We start from the raw sequence: 21,195 nt of genomic DNA, 5'->3' as shown, positions 1-21,195 counted from the left end.
GCGGTATTTTGTCAATAATTTTCTGTTTTTTCTTTGAGCTGATTTTTTTTAGAAATTGTTTCCTCAAAAAACTCATACTCCGTTTTAGGTCTAGTTTTTTGTTAAATCCATGGAAACTCTTTAAATTTGACGTCAGGACTTGTCCTGCTATGTTTTCACATGCTATGATCTGTTCACATGCTTTCATGATTTATGAAGTCAAATTGGAGTAATGATTTTGGTTACGACGAAAAAAGAAGTGGAACAAAAAAATCGAGAGACTTTGTGGCGTGAATTTATTCACTCCAATTTTAAAGTAGAGTGAGAAAGCGGGGTTTTTGTTCACATGCGGCAATATTATGATTTTTACTGTTTTTTCGATTTGTTTTGGATCGGATTATTTTTAATGTAAATTTCTAATCCATTCATAGTTCTTTCTAGGCCCAGTTTTTGTTTGAAACAAACTTCGCTTTCTCACTAATAGTTTTTTGACATTGATTTTTCAGTTTTTTTAAAATACATTTGGTCTGATTTTTTTTGAAATGGTTTTTGCAATTTACTCATAGTCCCTTCTAGCTCTGGTTTTGGTTCAGTCCATGAATTCTACAATCAATTCTACTGCTTTGCATAATTTGTGTGCGTGACGTGATTTCTTCTGCTGTTAGGTCAATTGGGAGACTTACCTCAATAAATAAATGAGTTCTGAACTCGATTTCATGATAATTTACTTGTTAATGATCAATAGTGTGCATCTGTGTTATGCCAAAGGTATATGCCCTAATTCTTGAGTATTAGAGTCTTGTGTTTTTGATTTCGAATATTAATTTTGAAAAAGCTCCACTAGGATTTTTTCGCTATAGAGCGTATCTGTCTCATAAAAAGAACAGTCTGAGTCTAACCAAAAATTCTAGTGGTCTATTAAAGGACTGGTGGTCAATCTGTATATCTTATTTCCATAGTTGTTTCAATTCGTGGAAGGCCACGAGTTTTTATCACGGCTATTTTCCGGCAATCTTCCGGCTATGTTTTTAAATTTTCAATCAACGCTGGTGCTTTTTGACAAATGCTGCAGTTTCTAATTTTGCATGTGTCTAATTTCTACCGAACTCACCTAAAATTGGCTCCTATTACAATATCTTCAGCTCTTATACCACTCTAATAACTTTAATAAAGAGATCGATTTAGAATAATATGCACTTTTTAAAGAAATCTAGTTTCAATATAATGTCCTCCAAAATAAAAAATACGACAAGAATTAATACAAGCTTAAAGACATCATTTTAGTTTTTCTAATTTTTTGATCAAATTAGCACTCGTTTTCAGCTGCAGTTTTCCTTTGACACCTTTAGCGTACAGCTTTTCTTGCAGCGAATTGTTTCGAATTAGTTTTAAAAAACTAATCAACTCCAATCTCGACATTCTATGAATCACATTAACATTCTCAGAAACTTGCAAAACTCGATCCTGATCTTCTGAAGTCGTTATTGTATCGAGAAACGTCTGAATTGAATAAAATTCTGCCAAGTCGTCTTTCGGAATTTTGAGCTCGTTTGCCAATATTGTGACGTCATTTATATGTTGAGTTATTGTCTGAAGAGATTCAAATGTAATGTTTGGATGATAGATCAATGAGTCGAAAACGGGGACTAGTAGTTGGGCATAATGATTCAGCAAACTTTGAGACACTAAAACAACAGCATAAGAGTGATATTAATACGTTTTTAATAATTGTTAAACCATTTGGTACTTTCGTCTTCTGTTAGCTCTAGGTCGATAAAAGTTTCGTTGATAAACATTCAACTATATTAAACAAGGGAAATTGGGTTCGGCTGTACTCCCCATAGGAAGTGGTCCAACCATTCAAATGACCTTTTTTTATCTTAAGAGTATAACGGGAAAGAGTATCAATGGAATTAAGACAATTATATCTTTTCATTTTTAATTTGCTCCATGACAAAGCAATTACAATTTACTAATTTTACTCTCTCCTTGGTGCATTAATTTTGAAGGTCATTTAAATACATAAACGTAGGCGGAGTATGAGAGGACGGAAAAAAGATTTTTGAAAACTTCGAACTTTATATTTTCCCAGGAGAAGTGAAAATCTTAAGAAAAGCCGATTCAGTATTTCAAGGGCTTCATACTGATATTTCATTAAATCTCTCTGTGAATAACATGTATCGGGATGAATTTCAGAGTTGGAACAATAATATCTCAAAGCATTTCTCGGTTCTTGATTAAATACTTTTTTGAGTACCTTTTCGGGATTAAAACAAAGAAATTGCATTACCATTCAGTTTCTTCTTGAATTCGCAACAGATGTCTGTAATAAAAGTGAGCAGCTCTCCAAATGGACTGGCTTCTTTTGACTGTAGAATCTCGTTCACTTCAGACCCGATTCCACTCATTGTTAGGATAGAGGTCAAGTTGGTCACTCGAGAAGCAATCATTGACTCAATTTTTTCAATCGTAACATTCTCGAAAGTTCGAAGCAGTCGAGAAAACTTGGAGTCCACTGCACCATCGGACGTTGGAATCGTTTCTGAAAGTTCAGAATACACCCAATCAGTGACATCCCCTATCTTGAATAATTTTGTCACATCTTCCAAAATTGGGGAATATTTATTTTAGTTTTAATGTTTGCTCTATAAAACTTGGGAAAACCTATTATACTCCCCTTTTTTGCAATTGCAAAATCAGTTTTTCGATCAAAATTGGATAAAAATGTAATCAGCTTTAGCGACTGAAAAAAATTACGATCACTAATAATAATTTAACGGTTATTTGAATCATCTATCAGCCAAAACTTTTAGCAACCGACTTCAGTTTAAGGCAAACCCTAATGTCATATTCATAATAGTTATTAAAACCGCTAATAATTTTGTTTAATGGCTTTTTTGCCTGTTTTCAAATCAAATGTTGTAGAGCAACCAAAAATTTATCAAACTTACGTTTTCTTTCAATTTTGGAAGTAAACCTTCGAAAAAAAATCAACTATAGGATCTGGTCGTTGAGAGCCAGATGAATGTACGCGTCGAAAACTGGAAACTCCGCTGAGCAAATCTAGTACCGAATTTTACCGAACTCCAAGTTTAACTTAGTACTGGGCAAGGGTAAATACAATTGCCGATCAACACTGAGTAGAAAATTGTTCTTGTCATTTTTTGGCTTTTCAGACCTGAACCATTTTTGATTTTACAACTGACAGACTTCTGCGAAGGGTTCAGTGTTTTTCAAAAAAAAGCAGAAGTAAGGCGCTGGCACCTTGACCCTCTGGGTTCGCAGAGCTCTGCGCTATCCACAGCAGCGACGTTTCTAATTATTCCTTATCTTCTGTGCTAATAAAAAATGTTTGAAAACTAGCAAATTTCAAGTAAGAAGGCGAAGCAAAATATGATTTATGAATAATATTTATCACATTGCTTGTCCGCTTTCTTCGAGAATATTCTTTCGATCAATGATGTAAACTCAGTATAAACTGTAGTTCGAGAATTCAATTCAACTTAAATAGCAACGTAGAAGTCTTATCAAAGATAGCAACGTGTAAGCATTAACGTACAAAGCAACAAGTGGAACTTAGACGGCAAGATTTTTTGTTGTTCATTTAACAGGTTTTTTGTCTGATGTCATTGACGTCAAAATCAGTTCGTATTCAATCGGCAATTGTCTAGAAAACCTAAAAATATTAAGCCGAAAACCACCTCAATCGGTACATATCGTGGTTATATTTACTTAAAATTAGGTTAATTGAACTTTTTCGGAACTTTCTACGTATATTAGAACGTATTTAAATCTTATTTGGAACAATTTATATGCACATTTGAATACTCGATTCTGATTGGCTAATAATATCTCGCTTACTTATTTACTTCGTAACATCCTCCGGCCCGGAAGAAGATGTTGGGAAAACTGGTACAAGTTTTACAAGCGGGCGGACGAGTGAACCGGTCGACGTACGTAAAACGGCGGAGCGCGCGACGCTATCGGAGCCGTAACGGAGTTCCACAATCCGAGCGGTTGGGTAGTAACCCCTAGGGTTGGTTTCTTCAACTATCCAAACCAAGTCACCGGTCTTAAGGTGTTGCTCGGCAGGCGTCTGCCACTTAGAGCGTCGGTTCAGCGTCAGTACGTACTCTTTGATCCAACGGGACCAGATCGCATTAGCGTACGACTGCGCACGGGCGTAACATTTACGATGGTCGAACTCATTGTTGCCGACAACAGACGGAATACCGGTAGAGTGTTCCCCTAAAAGAAAGTGGTTGGGCGTTAAAGCGTTCAAATCGCACGGATCGGCGCTTACGGGTGTTAAAAGACGCAAATTGAGAGCATTCTCAACGAGACAAAAGGTAGTATGCAGTACCTCATCCGTGAGGCGACGCGTGCCAAGAATAGTATACAACACGCGTTTGAAGCTGCGCACCAACCTCTCCCAGATACCACCTTGATGTGGTGCGCTGGGTGGATTGAATCTCCATTTTATACCTTTGTGAGCGAGCTCAGCTGCAATGTTGACAACGTTCCACTTTTCAATACTTTCTCGGAGTTCTTTCTCCGCTCCAATGAAGTTAGTGCCATTGTCCGACCAAATCATGGCAGGTGTACCTCTACGTGACACAAACCGCTCAACTCCCATAACACAAGAACTGGTGTCCATGGATGTAACTATCTCGACATGGACAGCGCGAGTAGTGAGACAGGTGAAGAGGAAGCCCCACCTTTTCTCAGTAGTACGGCGGACAGTAACATAGAATGGCCCAAAGTAGTCAACGCCAGTGTTCGTGAAGGGAGGAGACTGGTAAGCAAGTCTCTCCTTAGGTAAGTCAGACATGATTGGTTGCATAGTTACAGCTTGGAATTCTCGGCATCTCAGGCAGTGTGCTTTGATGGAACGCAAGGATGATCTTAGTTTCAGTACTGTGTAGTGTTCCTGCACAATTGATCTTAGGTATTCAACGCTCTGATGGTAATGCTTTACGTACGTGTGTTCAAGGAACAGTTTTACAAACGGATGACGTGCATCTAAGATGATTGGGTGCTTTACGTTGAACCCAACTTCAATTAACCGCTTGATGCGGCCCGAGGAACGGATTAGCCCATTTGGACTAATAAACGGTGAATGTGGAGCAATTCGGCTACTCCGTTTAACGAATTTATTGTCAATGAGATCTTTTCTTTCGGCTTCAAAAGACTCTCCTTGCACCAAATACTGTAGATGACGCTCGGCTTCGTCAAGCTCAGTAGGGTCGGTAATGCTACCATCGGGGTTACGGTAGCCGGCATGTTTCGGCAAAAGCCGGAGAACGTACGCGGCAATGCGCAAGTACTTTTGATAAGAACTAAGCTTATCAAATGGGAATAACGACGGAACGGGAGTTGTCTGGTTTTTAACAGATGTAGCGAGAGAGACAGTGTCTTCTATGATGACTGCTTGGTTGACGCCAAGTTTGATGTTATTAATGACGTCTTTGTTCGGCACGAAAGGGAACCTTGAGTTAGTTAAGAAATGTGGACCATTGACCCAACTGCTTAGTTGCAAAACCTCAGCGGACATTCCACGCGTGCCAGCCTCAGCTGGATTATCCTTAGTTGCGACGTGGTTCCATTGGTCAACGCTGGTATACTCCAAAATTTCACAAACGCGGTTTGCAACAAAGATTGGTTGCTTTTCATTAGAGTTTATCCACTGAAGAACGGTCGTGCTGTCTGTCCACATGAATACTTGGTTAACAGTTACAGTAAGTGCCTGAATAATTTCGTTCTTCAGCCGAGCGGCAAGTAGAGCTGCTTGCAATTCCAGTTTTGGGACAGTCATTACCTTCATTGGCGCCACGCGCGCTTTCCCCAAAACAAACGAAAGCTCTGTTTTTATCTTGCCCGTAGGAGTTGTTACTCGGGCTCGAAGAAATGCAACGGCACTAAAAATATCCTGAGAAATGTCACCGAACATATGCAACTCTATATTATCAAAGGGTCCACTAAAGTAACTTCGAGGAATTTTGATGTTTTCAAGCTTTGGTAAGTCCGCACTCCAGACCAAAAATCTTTGAACCATGTCCTGTGGGAGCTCGTCATCCCATTGCTGTCCTGTGACGCGCCAGATGTCTTTTAAGAGCAATCGCGCACCGACGGTAAACGGTGCGACAAGACCAATGGGGTCAAAGACTTTCGAAACAAGACTTAGGACCAAGCGTTGCGTGAGGGACTTGGTGATAGCGCATCTTGTACCCCGACTCACAACTAAAGTGTCATTAGTGTGGTCCCACTTTAACCCTAGCACATGCGATGAATCCTCCTGACATGAAACAATAACCTTGGGCTCAGTAGAATGAGGCGAACCATCAATTTGATCAGCCAGATTTTGCACATTGCTTACAAACTTTGTAAGCTTGAACCCACCGAGATGGAGAAGATGTACCAATTCCTCCGATCTATTGACGGCTTTCTCAGGAGACTCCACTGAGTCAAGGTAATCGTCCATGTAGAAGTTTTCAAGGACGGCTTTTGCAGCTTCGGGGTAAAACTTGGCATTGTCTCTCGCAGTGCGTTGTACTGCATAGTTGGCGCATGTGGGCGAGTCTTTAGCCCCGAATATATGGCGCGTATATTGATACACTACAACGTTAGTTGTGGGGTCCTCCCGCCACAGAAAGCGAAGTGATGGTTGATCTGATGGTAATACACCAACCTGTAGAAACATTCCCTCGATGTCGGCAGAGACGGCATATGGATGTTGTCGGAAGCGAAGAAGTACGTAAATAGGGTTTTGGAGCAGATCAGGGCCAGTGAGCAAAGATGTATTCAGTGAGGTGCCATGAAATTTTGCTGCTCCATTGAGCACCCTACGCACCTTACCCGGTTTGTTCGGGTTTAAAACCGGATGGTGGTGTAGGTACCACTCTTTATCGGACCGGTTCTCAACCTTGTGAGCGTCCGGAACCTCAATTACATACCCCTTGTTTAAGTCTTCCTTGATGGTACTAGTATACTTCTCTCTAAGGTCTTCATCCTTAGTCAATCGTTTTTCGAGAGATTTTAGTTGCACAAGGGATGAGAAGTAATTATTTGGGAGCTTGGTGTTATCTGCTGCCCACAGCATTCCGACATCGTATCTCAGGCCATTGTGTATGGTGGTACTCTCAAGGATTTCGTGAGCCCTTGCGTCTGCTGCAGATCTTGAGTCGACCTGCTTGTTTGCCCCGAATGATTCAATGTCGTACCATGACTTTACTTGACTTGCTAACTCATTGTCTTGTTCGATATTCACTTTAAAGCACGTTGAGGTTAAACACGAACTTGATGGTAACGGACCGCTTAAGACCCAACCTATGGGCAAGCGTACGGCAACGGGTGAACGCTTCTCATCGGCAGAGAAGTATTCTAACGGGCGGATGGCATGATAGACATCTTGTCCGAGTATCATCTCAATGTCTTTATAGGAATATGTTACGGGATCAAGGACTGCTAAGTGTGGGTAAGTCTCTTGCAGGGCCTGTACATTAATTATATCTGAGCCGACGTTCAGACTCTCTTTAACGAAAGGGTTGACGGTGAAAGGTTCGAAATCTTGTTGTTCTCTTGGTTTCACAGTAACTTCAACAACCCTAGTATCAACTACTTCTTCGGTATTAATACCCTTGACAGTTAGCTTTAGTGCTTTACCGTGCAAACCGAGTCTATCTGCGAGACTACCGGCCACCCAAGAGTTACTGCAGGCGGTATCACACAAAACTAAAGCCTTGGTATCTAAACCGGACGAATTGACCAACTGCAATTCAGTCACCTGAAGGAGCCCCTTAACATCAGTAACAGATGACATTGTTGTGGTCTTATTAGGCTGGAGTTGACTAGAAGTTGCTTTACTTTGACCTGTGTTGCCAGAAGGTTGAATGGTATTGGAATTTGTCGACTGTTTTGTTGGGAAAACCCTATCTGCACCATGCAATAGTGTGTTATGCGAACTATTGCACCCTTCTGCTCGGCACTTTCTTGGTTGAGGGCACTGGCGGAATGTGTGCTTGTCCCGTAAGCACGAAAAGCAAAGTTTGTTATCCGCCACCAACTTAGCTCTCTGGGTTGGAGTCTTTTCCTTGAAAACTGGACACTCCCATAGCCGGTGGTTACCTTTGCATACAATGCATCGAAAGTAAGTATTTGTGGAAGCAGATGGCATTTGCTTCTTTGTTTCCCTTTGTTGCGAATTTGATGCAAACACTTTTGAGGCTGTTTTGGTCTTGGTTACTGAAGTGATGTTCTCTTCAGGTTTGGCCTTGGTTGCGCTTTGTTTCATAAGATCATGAGCCTCAGCCTTTTCTTTAAGCCAATCGTTAAAGTCAAGGAGGGTAGGCTTAACCCAGTGCTTCTTAACCGTAAAGAGTGACCATGACTCTTTCATGTTTGGTGGTAACTTCTGCACCGCTTGGTTAAGTAGGGAAGCGCTCTTCAAATCAGCATCATATGATAACGACTTGAAAACCCCAACGAGACTGGATATTGCAGCAGAATAGTTTATGATGTTATCACTATTGTGCAATTTAAGAGGTGGAAAACTGCTTAGTTTATCCAAGTGTGCACTTACGACTGCCTGTGGCTGGCCAAATTTACGTTCCAAAGTCCTTAGTGCATCCTTGTACATTAAACCACAGTAAGCAAACTCGGCAATTGCAATCTTTGCTTTACAGGTGACGAGTGTTTTAAGGTACGTCAATTTAACGTCATCAGTGAGCGGCTGCGAGTCGATCGCGCTTTTGAATTGACCATACCACTCATGCCACTTTAATGGGTCGCCATTAAACTCTGCAAGTTTCCACTCGGGTAAAGGGTCGTTTCTCTTGCATGTTATTGCATCAGCTAATTCCCTAATCAATGACGCATTGTCCTGTATCGGAGGGGCAGGTGCAGACACCTGCGGACCGCTCCAACTCAACGGAGTGGGCCCAACATAGGGATATGTTGGCTGAAAAACCGGAGTGGCTAGACCAGGTACAACATTAGTAGTCGCGATCAGGTTTTCCTGCTGCGCGCCTAACGGTGATTGCATATCAATCAAAGGGGGCGAATTGTGATAAATTCGTGGTGGAACATAAGTGCTTGATGGTGCGATATGGGCGTGTACATTTGGAGGCAGACTATTCACGGTGGTTGTGTTTTGATTGACTATTGACGGTCTGTGCTGTGGAAACCGCCAATGACTCATATTTGGCACAAAGTTCTGGCCAAGAGATTTTAGTTGCACAAGGGATGAGAAGTAATTATTTGGGAGCTTGGTGTTATCTGCTGCCCACAGCATTCCGACATCGTATCTCAGGCCATTGTGTATGGTGGTACTCTCAAGGATTTCGTGAGCCCTTGCGTCTGCTGCAGATCTTGAGTCGACCTGCTTGTTTGCCCCGAATGATTCAATGTCGTACCATGACTTTACTTGACTTGCTAACTCATTGTCTTGTTCGATATTCACTTTAAAGCACGTTGAGGTTAAACACGAACTTGATGGTAACGGACCGCTTAAGACCCAACCTATGGGCAAGCGTACGGCAACGGGTGAACGCTTCTCATCGGCAGAGAAGTATTCTAACGGGCGGATGGCATGATAGACATCTTGTCCGAGTATCATCTCAATGTCTTTATAGGAATATGTTACGGGATCAAGGACTGCTAAGTGTGGGTAAGTCTCTTGCAGGGCCTGTACATTAATTATATCTGAGCCGACGTTCAGACTCTCTTTAACGAAAGGGTTGACGGTGAAAGGTTCGAAATCTTGTTGTTCTCTTGGTTTCACAGTAACTTCAACAACCCTAGTATCAACTACTTCTTCGGTATTAATACCCTTGACAGTTAGCTTTAGTGCTTTACCGTGCAAACCGAGTCTATCTGCGAGACTACCGGCCACCCAAGAGTTACTGCAGGCGGTATCACACAAAACTAAAGCCTTGGTATCTAAACCGGACGAATTGACCAACTGCAATTCAGTCACCTGAAGGAGCCCCTTAACATCAGTAACAGATGACATTGTTGTGGTCTTATTAGGCTGGAGTTGACTAGAAGTTGCTTTACTTTGACCTGTGTTGCCAGAAGGTTGAATGGTATTGGAATTTGTCGACTGTTTTGTTGGGAAAACCCTATCTGCACCATGCAATAGTGTGTTATGCGAACTATTGCACCCTTCTGCTCGGCACTTTCTTGGTTGAGGGCGCTGGCGGAATGTGTGCTTGTCCCGTAAGCACGAAAAGCAAAGTTTGTTATCCGCCACCAACTTAGCTCTCTGGGTTGGAGTCTTTTCCTTGAAAACTGGACACTCCCATAGCCGGTGGTTACCTTTGCATACAATGCATCGAAAGTAAGTATTTGTGGAAGCAGATGGCATTTGCTTCTTTGTTTCCCTTTGTTGCGAATTTGATGCAAACACTTTTGAGGCTGTTTTGGTCTTGGTTACTGAAGTGATGTTCTCTTCAGGTTTGGCCTTGGTTGCGCTTTGTTTCATAAGATCATGAGCCTCAGCCTTTTCTTTAAGCCAATCGTTAAAGTCAAGGAGGGTAGGCTTAACCCAGTGCTTCTTAACCGTAAAGAGTGACCATGACTCTTTCATGTTTGGTGGTAACTTCTGCACCGCTTGGTTAAGTAGGGAAGCGCTCTTCAAATCAGCATCATATGATAACGACTTGAAAACCCCAACGAGACTGGATATTGCAGCAGAATAGTTTATGATGTTATCACTATTGTGCAATTTAAGAGGTGGAAAACTGCTTAGTTTATCCAAGTGTGCACTTACGACTGCCTGTGGCTGGCCAAATTTACGTTCCAAAGTCCTTAGTGCATCCTTGTACATTAAACCACAGTAAGCAAACTCGGCAATTGCAATCTTTGCTGTACAGGTGACGAGTGTTTTAAGGTACGTCAATTTAACGTCATCAGTGAGCGGCTGCGAGTCGATCGCGCTTTTGAATTGACCATACCACTCATGCCACTTTAATGGGTCGCCATTAAACTCTGCAAGTTTCCACTCGGGTAAAGGGTCGTTTCTCTTGCATGTTATTGCATCAGCTAATTCCCTAATCAATGATGCATTGTCCTGTATCGGAGGGGCAGGTGCAGACACCTGCGGACCGCTCCAACTCAACGGAGTGGGCCCAACATAGGGGTATGTTGGCTGAAAAACCGGAGTGGCTAGACCAGGTACAACATTAGTAGTCGCGATCAGGTTTTCCTGCTGCGCGCCTAACGGTGATTGCATATCAATCAAAGGGGGCGAATTGTGATAAATTCGTGGTGGAACATAAGTGCTTGATGGTGCGATATGGGCGTGTACATTTGGAGGCAGACTATTCACGGTGGTTGTGTTTTGATTGACTATTGACGGTCTGTGCTGTGGAAACCGCCAATGACTCATATTTGGCACAAAGTTCTGGCCAAGAGGGATATTGGGCATAGTTAGGAAAGGAGAAGCAACAGAACGTATTACTTTGTTTACTCGGTTATTATTATTTTGAAAAGTGTTGTAGACGGGAGGTTGATTGATCATTTGGGTGTGTAGAATGGGAGCAGTGACGTTAGGTGCAAATACTGGGTTCGGAATCGGAAGGACGTTAGGCTGAGCGGGTTCGGAGTTGTGCTGTTGATTGTTTGGACTTGGTGGGGCGCTTGGGTGCAGGGGAACGTTGATTGTGGGGGCTGGATGATTTGTCGGAAAAGGAGGAAGAGTGGCGTTTGGTGCTCGGGGGACAAAATTAATTTGTTGTTGGGATAATATTCGCTGGGCCAAATTATTCTTCGGCAGACTTGATGTTTCAGGTCCCCTGGATTGTGCGTGTGGAAAAAACTTGGATGCATTATTTTGATTTTCTTATGGTGCGAACGTCTGTGGTGGAATGGGCTGTTGAATGGGCGGTGAAGAAGCCCCTGGGGCGTGTACAGAAGGTGGCTGACTATCCGCGGTTCCTTGGTTAGTTATGGTTGGAAGCGCCACGCCTTGCTGGCCTGTTTGATCCATTTGCGCCCTTAGGTGCGCCTGGTACAACGCCTGTGTGTTAGCAGCAGCCAAAAAGTTTTCAGGTGGAGTATAATAAGGATCGAGTTGCTGTAAAGTCTCATTGCTTAAAATGTAATTGCCTGGACAATTTTTTGGAATAGAATGCCTTGAAATTTCAGTGTTCTGATCTTCCACTGTTTTGCCGTTGTTGTGGCTAGGACATTCTGGAGGGTCAATCATAACCTGTGGTTCGCTAGTTTTTTCCTCATTGTGAAAACTTAAAGCAAGTGAGCTGTTGATCCAATCTTGGACAGCCTTTTCACTTCTCTTTGAGCTCCTAGCACTTGCAGTTGTTTCAGATTGGCTACCTTTAGAAACGGCGTCCAGCAATTCAAATTCTTGCAGAGTTGCCTCTGCCAACCGTTTCCTGTTGTTTTCCTCTAGTTCATCTAATTCCATTTGCTTTTTCTGTTTAGCAAGGCGAATGGCTGCCTCATTCTGTTTTTCAATTTCTTCACGCTTCATCTTAGCAATTACATAATCATGTTTACGCTGACTGGATGTTTTTGACGATGTCATAATTGAGGGAAGTCTAGAACGAATGGAAGCCCTTGGTTCCTGGAACTCACTCACTTTATCATCAGCAGAGTTGATGTAGTTTCGTGCTGAAGCGAGGATCTTGTCGTTCTTAGTTGTCATTGCCTCCAAGTAAGACTCTAATGAAGGAACAAGTGCACTTGGATCCTCCGTTTTTCCAGCAAATGCAATCAGGTCCTCATTTTTGTCTACAACAGTCATAAATGCTTCGTTGCACTTTGTTACTAGGCGTTCAACTTTCACTCGCCTACTCTGAATATTTAAACAATGAAGGATATCTTCATGTATAGCATGCAAATCAGCTTCACGCTTTGACCTGGCAGCGTACAACTTTTTAACTTTTTGATCAAGACTATTAGACATCATGATGTTATTATTTCCAATGACCAGCAAATCTACCACAGCACACGGTTATCTATTATATGCACACTCCAAAAAAATCAAATCCACGCAAATCAAACCCAACGCAAAAAGGCCCCAAACACAGCACACTGTAGACAGTCTGTAAAACAAACCGCCCAAAGAGCACAAAGGGTCGTCGAGCACACAGTGCCCGACAAAAACAGAAGTGGGGCGCTGAACGCTATGCGCTCAACGCGGAGGGAGACAAAGGACACACGGGAAGTCGAGCGAGCAACGCGCGACGAAACGGAGACGTTACGGACGGGAAGTGGAGCGAGCAACGCGCGACGCAACGGACACGGGACAAACGAGAAGTCGAGCGAGCAGTGCGCAACGGAGCGGAAACGGGACGTGCGGGAAAGCGAAGGAAAAACGCGCAACAACGAACCGGGACGGTGCGAAAGAACGGGCGGGAAATGAGGTCAGGAAGACCTATGTTAGCAGACCACAGCAAAAACTCAACCAAACAACCTAGCCATAACTCCAGAACAAACTTAAGTCACACCCTAGGAAGAAGGAGAAAAGCTACTGCAAGACAATCTAATATAGTTCATAATGGGTCTACAACGATAAATTTAACGACAAACTAATTTACGGCAATGCAGTAGTACACTAAAAGGATGCAAAGGTCAAGAAATTTACTAGCCGTAACTCCAGAATAAACTTAAGTCACATCCCAGCAATACCCAAACCAAAACAACCGATCAACATACTAACGGTATTAAACAAACTACAGCAAAATTGAATAAACTACAATAGTGTGTTTGTAGACTAAGATAGTTGGAAAAGTCAAGAAACACTCCAGCCGTAACTCGAGAATAAACTTAAGTCACACCCTAGAAGGCAACAAGACCAAACCAACTAGCAATCATACAGTTACACACAAAAATAAAGCAGCAAATTAAATATACTACAACAGGAAGGCTAGTAATTTAGTAAAGTTGAAAAGTCAAAGGGCAATCCAGCCGTAACTCGAGAATAAACTTAAGTCACACCCTAGAAAGCTGTAAGACCTAGACAACAAACCAGCATACTAGCATACTCAATATACTACAGCAAAAACAACAACATACTTCATCACATATGACATACTACATCGAAATCTGGAAAAGTAGCGGAAGAAAACGAAAAGCGAAGTTTTGGGAGAGCGACGTTATTGAGAAAAAAACGGAACACGGAGAAATGAAAAGTTAAAGAACGAAAAGGGTGCGGACGAAACGGTACATAAATGAGCGACGAGAAAAATTATAGGGATTCGATCCATTTTTTTCTGTAGGCCGGAGGTTGTAAAAATTTTCAACTTTTTCTGTGTAATGAGTTTCACTCAATTAATGAACATCCCGTACTGAGCTTTATTTTCGCACGTGAATTAAGATTTACCAAGTCTTGGCCAAGTCTGACAAGTCTAAAATGTGTTATGGTTGTATCTCTGAATCAGTAGTGATATCTAGACTTGTACTGATATCTAGACTCTGAATTGCCTAGTATTGATATTGACTTGGCGTTCAGTACGGGCTTCTTGTTGGAGAAATTGATATTTGACAAATTTGTCAAAAAATTTTTTGCTTTTGTCCAATTTTTTCTATTTTTGGTCAACATTTCTGCAATTTTCTGAATACGGAACGGTAATCCAGTAAATTGGACGATTTTATGCCTGAAGGTACGGTTTTTCAATATTCTATATTGGTATTCTATGTTTTTTTGATTTGCATCAAAATTGACCAAAAATTTTTAAAATTGGACAAATTAGCATAATTTTCGCTCAACTTTCTCTATATCAGAGGTTATTTTTTGATATACTAACCGACTATATCAATTTTCTCGAATTTTTGGTAAATCGGCCAAAAATTTTCAAAATTGATGTTTTTTAGTCTCAAAAATTATGTTTGCCAGGGCCCCTTGCCAGTAATTTCTACCAAGAATAATTTAATTCTAGGCCCCATGCAATAAGAAAGTCAAGGGTTGGGTTTCTTGCCGTCTAAATTCAAAAGAAACATTTAATGCAAAATAGTTTGCGATAAATTTCGTCTTACAGTTTTTTTTTCGATTTCATTTTGACCTCTGTAGATGCTGAGAGTGCCTCTTTTCATCTCCTGGAATAAGCTCTGACGTCACTTATAACTCCTCTGATTGTTGACAACGGTCCCCCATTCGGCTTCAAAAAGTGCCCATCGTTTTCGGCAAACTTTTTGGCCCCTGGATAATCTTCGGTGTATCTTGTTGGCCATATACGGCATCGGCGAAGACGGGTTTTCGCTTCATTTGCGAATAAATGTGTTCATCGGCTTCGCGGTCAACAACCATAAGAGCCAAGCAGAACTTCCTCCTCTCTTTATTAGGTTGACCACATCCAAATGGGGTTTGTTATCGACATAGTATCCGTTCACTCCAATTAATCTGTCATCTTGTTTAAGTCGTCCGTTTTGAGCAGGAGAATTTGCATCCACAGCCTTGATTAACGGAACTGAAAGGCTCCCCGAATTAGAGGGTCGCGGTACCAATGTAAACTCAGTATAAACTGTAGTTCGAGAATTCAATTCAACTTACATAGCAACGTAGAAGTCTTATCAAAGATAGCAACGTGTAAGCATTAACGTACAAAGCAACAAGTGGAACTTAGACGGCAAGATTTTTTGTTGTTCATTTAACAGGTTTTTTGTCTGATTTCATTGACGTCAAAATCAGTTCGTATTCAATCGGCAATTGTCTAGAAAACCTAAAAATATTAAGCCGAAAACCACCTCAATCGGTACATATCGTGGTTATATTTACTTAAAATTAGGTTAATTGAACTTTTTCGGAACTTTCTACGTATATTAGAACGTATTTAAATCTTATTTGGAACAATTTATATGCACATTTGAATACTCGATTCTGATTGGCTAATAATATCTCGCTTACTTATTTACTTCGTAACAAATGAAGTATAATACTAAAAAAACTTGTGTTTGCAATTGTTCAGTACTCATTTAGACTAAAAATTCGGTACAGGAGACCGTTTTACATGTTTAAAAACACTTTTGTCCGACATTTGAAACAAATAGCTTTTACTTTATTAGCGTCCCTCCTCCCAGCTGGAATTATTAATTGCTCTCGAACAGGGTTTGAATCAATTATGAACTGCTCTCGAAGGAGGTTTGCAGCAACTAATGTAAACTTGTGTGGCGTTTTTCATGCAAATTTTTTGCCTCTCCGTTTTCCTCAAGAATATTCTTTCGATTTCATATCTCGAGTGAATTTTTCACGCTTGACTTTTTGAGTTTTTGAGTGATTTGAATTGCACGCATTTAGAAATTAAGTCTGCTGTTAATATAGAATCGAATGTGAGCAACGACCATTGTTACCGTAACCTTGTGGTAAATGTCACGGACTCTTAACGGAGAGGTTGAGGGATCGTAAACATCCCTAGTCGATAATTTTTGCACCACAAAAAATCTCTAGCCTCGCCAGTTGTTTTTGTAATTTTTTTGCACATAAAGGGGTCTCTGGCTTCGCCAGTTGTTCGAGAGCAATTTGCTCAACGTTTAAGCTTTTTCATAATGTCCAGCTCTAGAATAAAGTTACCTTCTAATTCCTTCCACTTTTGGATGATCAGTCCAAAAGGCTTCTCTGATGATAGAAACCCATTTACAGCTTGCGCCCAACATTGTTTCCCAAAATTGTCAAAGTATAAATCCCGGTTTGACTTCCAGAAAACTTTCAGTTTTTCATTGTCGAGTTTGGTCGAGGTCAGTTTCGGAGGTTTCAGTGATTCAAAATTATCAACAATTTGAGCACAAAATTGCGTCATGCTTTCCGAATCATTTTTACTTGTCGACGATTTTTTCTGCAAACAGCGTGAAATTTCATCCTCGCATATCTGGCCGAAAATCATTTGAATCGTCTTTTCTAAAACTGAACTATTTATATTGTAGCACTGAAAAACTTTGAGAAATTCGCTGAGATTTTCGAGTGCCTTTTCGGCTATATTGTCACTGATATTCGTTTTCGTCTTATTGAAACGATGAAACATTCTTTCAATTATATCGTGTAGCTTGATACACGTCATTGTTCCGAGGTACTCAACATTTTCGGCTAATTGAGGTGTTATGCCTGATGAACGGACCAATGTGACAAAGAAGCCAATCAGAGACAGAATTAGGGATTGGAATGCGTCAAAACTGTTGATTTGGAGGCCGCGTAGCAGAATGAGATCAAGGAGGGATTGTGTTTGTTCACGGAAGTGGGATATCAAGTCAGCTTCGTCTTAAATATACAGATACAGATTTATAAAACTCATTTAGTTGATTTGAATTTTTGAAGAGGTTGGGATGCGTTAAGGGTGGGTGGGGGGGGGGGGGGTACAAATGAGTTTTTTTAGTGTCCTAAAAATAGGCAAAATATTTTAATTATTTCAAAGTTAAAAAATATCAAAGCCCCCCCCCCCCCCACCCAGTAAACAAAATTATTTTTGGAATCGCTCACATTTGAACAGCTGCGCAATGAAGAAACATTTCGCGAGTTGAGTGAAGTCAATGAACTTATCCGGGTCACAGGCCCAGCAGTTTTCCACAGCGTCTTGTCCCACACTGACCAAATTATGACTCATCACTTCCAGGAAATTTCCCAAGCTCTCAAGAGATTCGTCAAATACTCGCGAAGTGAGAGACTCAAGTGCCCTAAGCATCCGCGAAGTGAAATTGTATTTCTGATTGGTTGAGTTGATTTTGCTTTTTAATTGGTCGATTGTGAGAGCTGCCGTGTAGAAATCCTTTTCCTCTGTTAACATCTGCGAATAAAATCGGAGGTGAACAAAAGTTGAAATATTTTGCCCATTTTTTTAAAATCTAAAAGTTTTTCAATAAGAGACGAAAAACAAAAACCGTTTTTTTTGTTAACTCACAAAACGCGGGCAATTTGTGCGAAGCATATGCTTTTGCGATTTCGAGAAATATTTTTGCAATTAATTAATTAACAGTCTCGGTAATGATCCGAAAATGTAAGAAATTTTATGACCTCAACTTTTCTGTACGCATCTGTGATGTCAATGCACTCTTTGATTTCCCTCATACAAAGAGATAGATTGTGCTGGGCTGTAGTGACTGAGTTGTAGGAAGAGAGAGCGTGGGTGACTCTGGCTGTAGTATCACACACACTCTTGTCCAGGTAGTCCTCATTCTCTTCCAGCTCACTCAACTGGAACAGACGAGGATTCAAAAGAGACAAACAGAAAAGGAATTGCTTCACAATTTACAAAACAGAGTAGTTCCTCGCAACCATTTTAAAAGTTTCACAATTGAAACCCTATTGGGAAACGAAACGAAAACCTTCAAGCGTCTTGGAAAAAAATAGTTTAGCAATAAAATGTTTTTACGCCGACGAAAACAGGATATCTCTTTTTCTCTATTGAGAGCAGCGCCGGAACATGCGTTCCATGGCAGATAACACAGAAAATGGCTGAAAAAAGCAAACACTGAACACTGAAATAAATAATCTTGCCGTCTGTGTCGGTATTTTCAATCTTACCCACATCAGCTGTTTTTTCCTTTTCGCTGTAAATCGTTGCAGATTGAGATTTCTCAGGAACCAAAAAGTGAGTTGCGGAAATAATTGCGAATTTTATAGCTCAACACTGCATTTAATTAACAACAATTCGATTTCCTAAAGTTCAAAGATTTATTTATTTGAGAAAAAATGATGAAAAATGCACCTCATAGAGGGCACCCTTTGCGGAGGAGCATTCAAACGTGACAGGTATTCGCAACTCAGACCAGTTTCCATTATCATTTCACGTTTCTTGTAGAAGAGTTTTTTAGCAGTACAGTTTTTTACAATCTGGGGCAAAGGTTATTACGGCATCAAGTAATCGGCTGTACGTTTCTTCCGTTTTCTTTGGAAGGAGGGCACACAAAAAAGCAGGAGCACACCCAGAATATTTATGTGAAGTGTGTAAAATTTATAGATGTTTTTAGGTGATAATTTAAATGCTCCGTCTGCAAGCCAAATCTTAGAACATTTGAGAACCGATATATACGGATCAGCAAAATTAAAGTAGGCTGGTGGTAATCTTTTTCACTCTCATACCGTATGACCGCAAAAACTCTTTAAACATATCGGGTATATTCAAATGCCGGTCCAACGCTTCATGAATTGACGCTGTTTGCATATCTTTCTTAAACGCTGCAATTTTTGTATTAATTTGGGTTTTGACGGCAACTCATATTGTGTCGAGAGAACATCGGTTACTGGTAAAATTGCAGAAGTTACTGGTGTGGGCGTTAACTTTTAACCGATGACTTTGATCTGTTTTATTACATTTAGTGCGGTCGGCTTTCCAATAGAAGCTTTATAATTGAGAGTTTAAATGATATAGTGGTTAAGAAATCGGGGTTGAAATATAGGGCGTTATAAGCATAGGGGAAAAACAAGAAAGTTTTAGTGTCGACGTTAATATTTTCTAGCTCAAAATGTTTTTTTTATACCTGTTCCTGGATTGCTTTATTGCCATTAACATTTTCTAGCTCAAGAAGTTTTTTTATACCTGTTCCTGGATTGCTTTAATTTCGTGAAACCCTTCCAACCCCACAGCCGACTTCGCATCCAGCACCTGGTGCAATCTATACTCCAGCATCTTCTTCTGCAAATCCAGTTGATCGCAGAATCGGTCAGCTGGCCCGCCTCCCCTCTTCACCACCATCTGTTTTGACCCTCGTTCTACGACGTCATCATTTTGTCTGTCAAGGGCGACTGTGTTTTCTTCCTCCCCCGATTGAGAAGTTTTCCCTAATCCGCCGTTTAAGATTGGGGACAAGAATGGATATATTGTTGGAAAATAGTTTTTTCCACTATAAAATTCAGGGTAAAATTATTTTTTTTTCATTGATCACCAATTTGGTTAAAATTAAACCCGTCATTCAATTTCTCGCACAAAAAATGGTTAAACCAGCGGTGGAAAAATTCCACTTTTTCCACTCATGCCGCCAATTTTGAACGGTGGAAACCTCGATCCGTGTCTGTCTCAACTGCTAATAGGTTAATAAGTGATAATAGTGGCAAGTGGGAGCTGTCATCATGCAGCAGGGAATCCATTAAATAATCCTCAGCTTCTGCGCTATTCTTGTCATTGCCTCCTATATCGTTTTCAGCCCGCTGGAGTTCTGATTTTTCCATTTCGGCAGGGCGAATTTTAATTCAGAAATTTTTGGTTGATCTAAATTTTCAAAATTGGGTGAAATAATATTGGTAATTGGGCATATCAATTTATCAGCTCCATTTTAAATTCTGAACTAGTTTAAGAACTTGTTTCAAAGTTTTAATCAATTTCTTTAGACAACTTACGAACGTCAGTAGCTCAGAAACGTAAAACTAAGCTAATGAGTGGAAAGTAAAGCAATTGGTTGTTTATTGTTTGTTATGAAAGCAAATATTATGTGTGTTCTTTTAAAGGTCGTAAATCCATGAAATATGACCGGTCTTAAACTTTATCAACAGTCGTTCGTCATTAACAAATAGTAGAAATTCGCCTCCTCCTTAAAAAGTGATAGAAACTGTTTTTTAAACCTATATTTCATACGTCTTTACGGCCAGATTCTGATTAAATCTTGCATTTATTTTTCCAGTCTTTTTTGCGCCACATTTGAAAACCATTGGGATCTGTTATGACGCGATTGTTCTGAAAGAAGAGAAAAAGAAACACAAAAACTGGCAATTCAATAGAAATTCAGAAAAATGCCTATTGTCCAAAAAACAAAATATCAGTGACAAATAATATCAATAGATATGTAATCTCTTGAAATAAAAGAAATTGGATGAGACCTCTCATTGATGAAAACAAGTTACAATTTGACAAAAAAGAGCAACAAAAACAGAAAAGTTTGAAAAAAACCTTCAATATGTTTATCAAAAACTTAAGTCTGTTCGCTATAAACTGACTGCTTCGGCTTCGGGTAACATCATGCATTCAATGCTCAATGAGAATTGTCAGCAATTTACGGCCAACTAAAGAACAAAAGCAGCAAATTCAAGAAAAAATTCAGCGAGAAAAATGTCAAAGGCATTACTTTCACTAAAAACTCTTCTATTTTCAATTAAATTTTTCTCTTATTTATCAATATGACTTCAAAAAATCAACAAACATTAACAAATACATTAGAACAACGAAATTTTCGGGAAACACGTTTTATCAACGCAATTAATTTCATTAGCTTTCATCGCAAGCCAGTAAAAACGTTAAATTATGCCTCGATGGGACAATAAGTTTGTTTGTCGATCAT

General features: G+C 40.4%; 2 protein-coding genes across 2 annotated transcripts in view; one reads left to right on the top strand and one right to left on the bottom strand.

Moving 5' to 3' along the window:
* LOC142342594 (voltage-dependent calcium channel subunit alpha-2/delta-4-like) overlaps positions 1-21,195 on the top strand; it is a 433,960-nt gene that overhangs the window by 76,290 nt on the left and 336,475 nt on the right. The gene's annotated exons all lie outside the window — the stretch shown is intronic.
* Positions 1,160-20,334, bottom strand: LOC142342593 (uncharacterized). The gene is made up of 7 exons (XM_075393974.1): positions 19,924-20,334; positions 19,464-19,705; positions 17,939-18,118; positions 17,408-17,711; positions 16,508-17,188; positions 2,270-2,521; positions 1,160-1,664 (listed from the first exon to the last, which is right to left on the bottom strand). Exons 1-7 carry the CDS (start codon positions 20,090-20,092, stop codon positions 1,255-1,257), a joined length of 2,238 nt encoding a protein of 745 aa, XP_075250089.1. The 5' UTR covers positions 20,093-20,334; the 3' UTR covers positions 1,160-1,254.

The sequence above is a fragment of the Convolutriloba macropyga genome, chromosome 7, assembly GCF_964194025.1.
Source record: "Convolutriloba macropyga chromosome 7, txConMacr16.3, whole genome shotgun sequence".
Lineage (NCBI taxonomy): Eukaryota > Metazoa > Xenacoelomorpha > Acoela > Convolutidae > Convolutriloba > Convolutriloba macropyga.
This window is presented reverse-complemented; position numbering and strand designations above follow the sequence as displayed.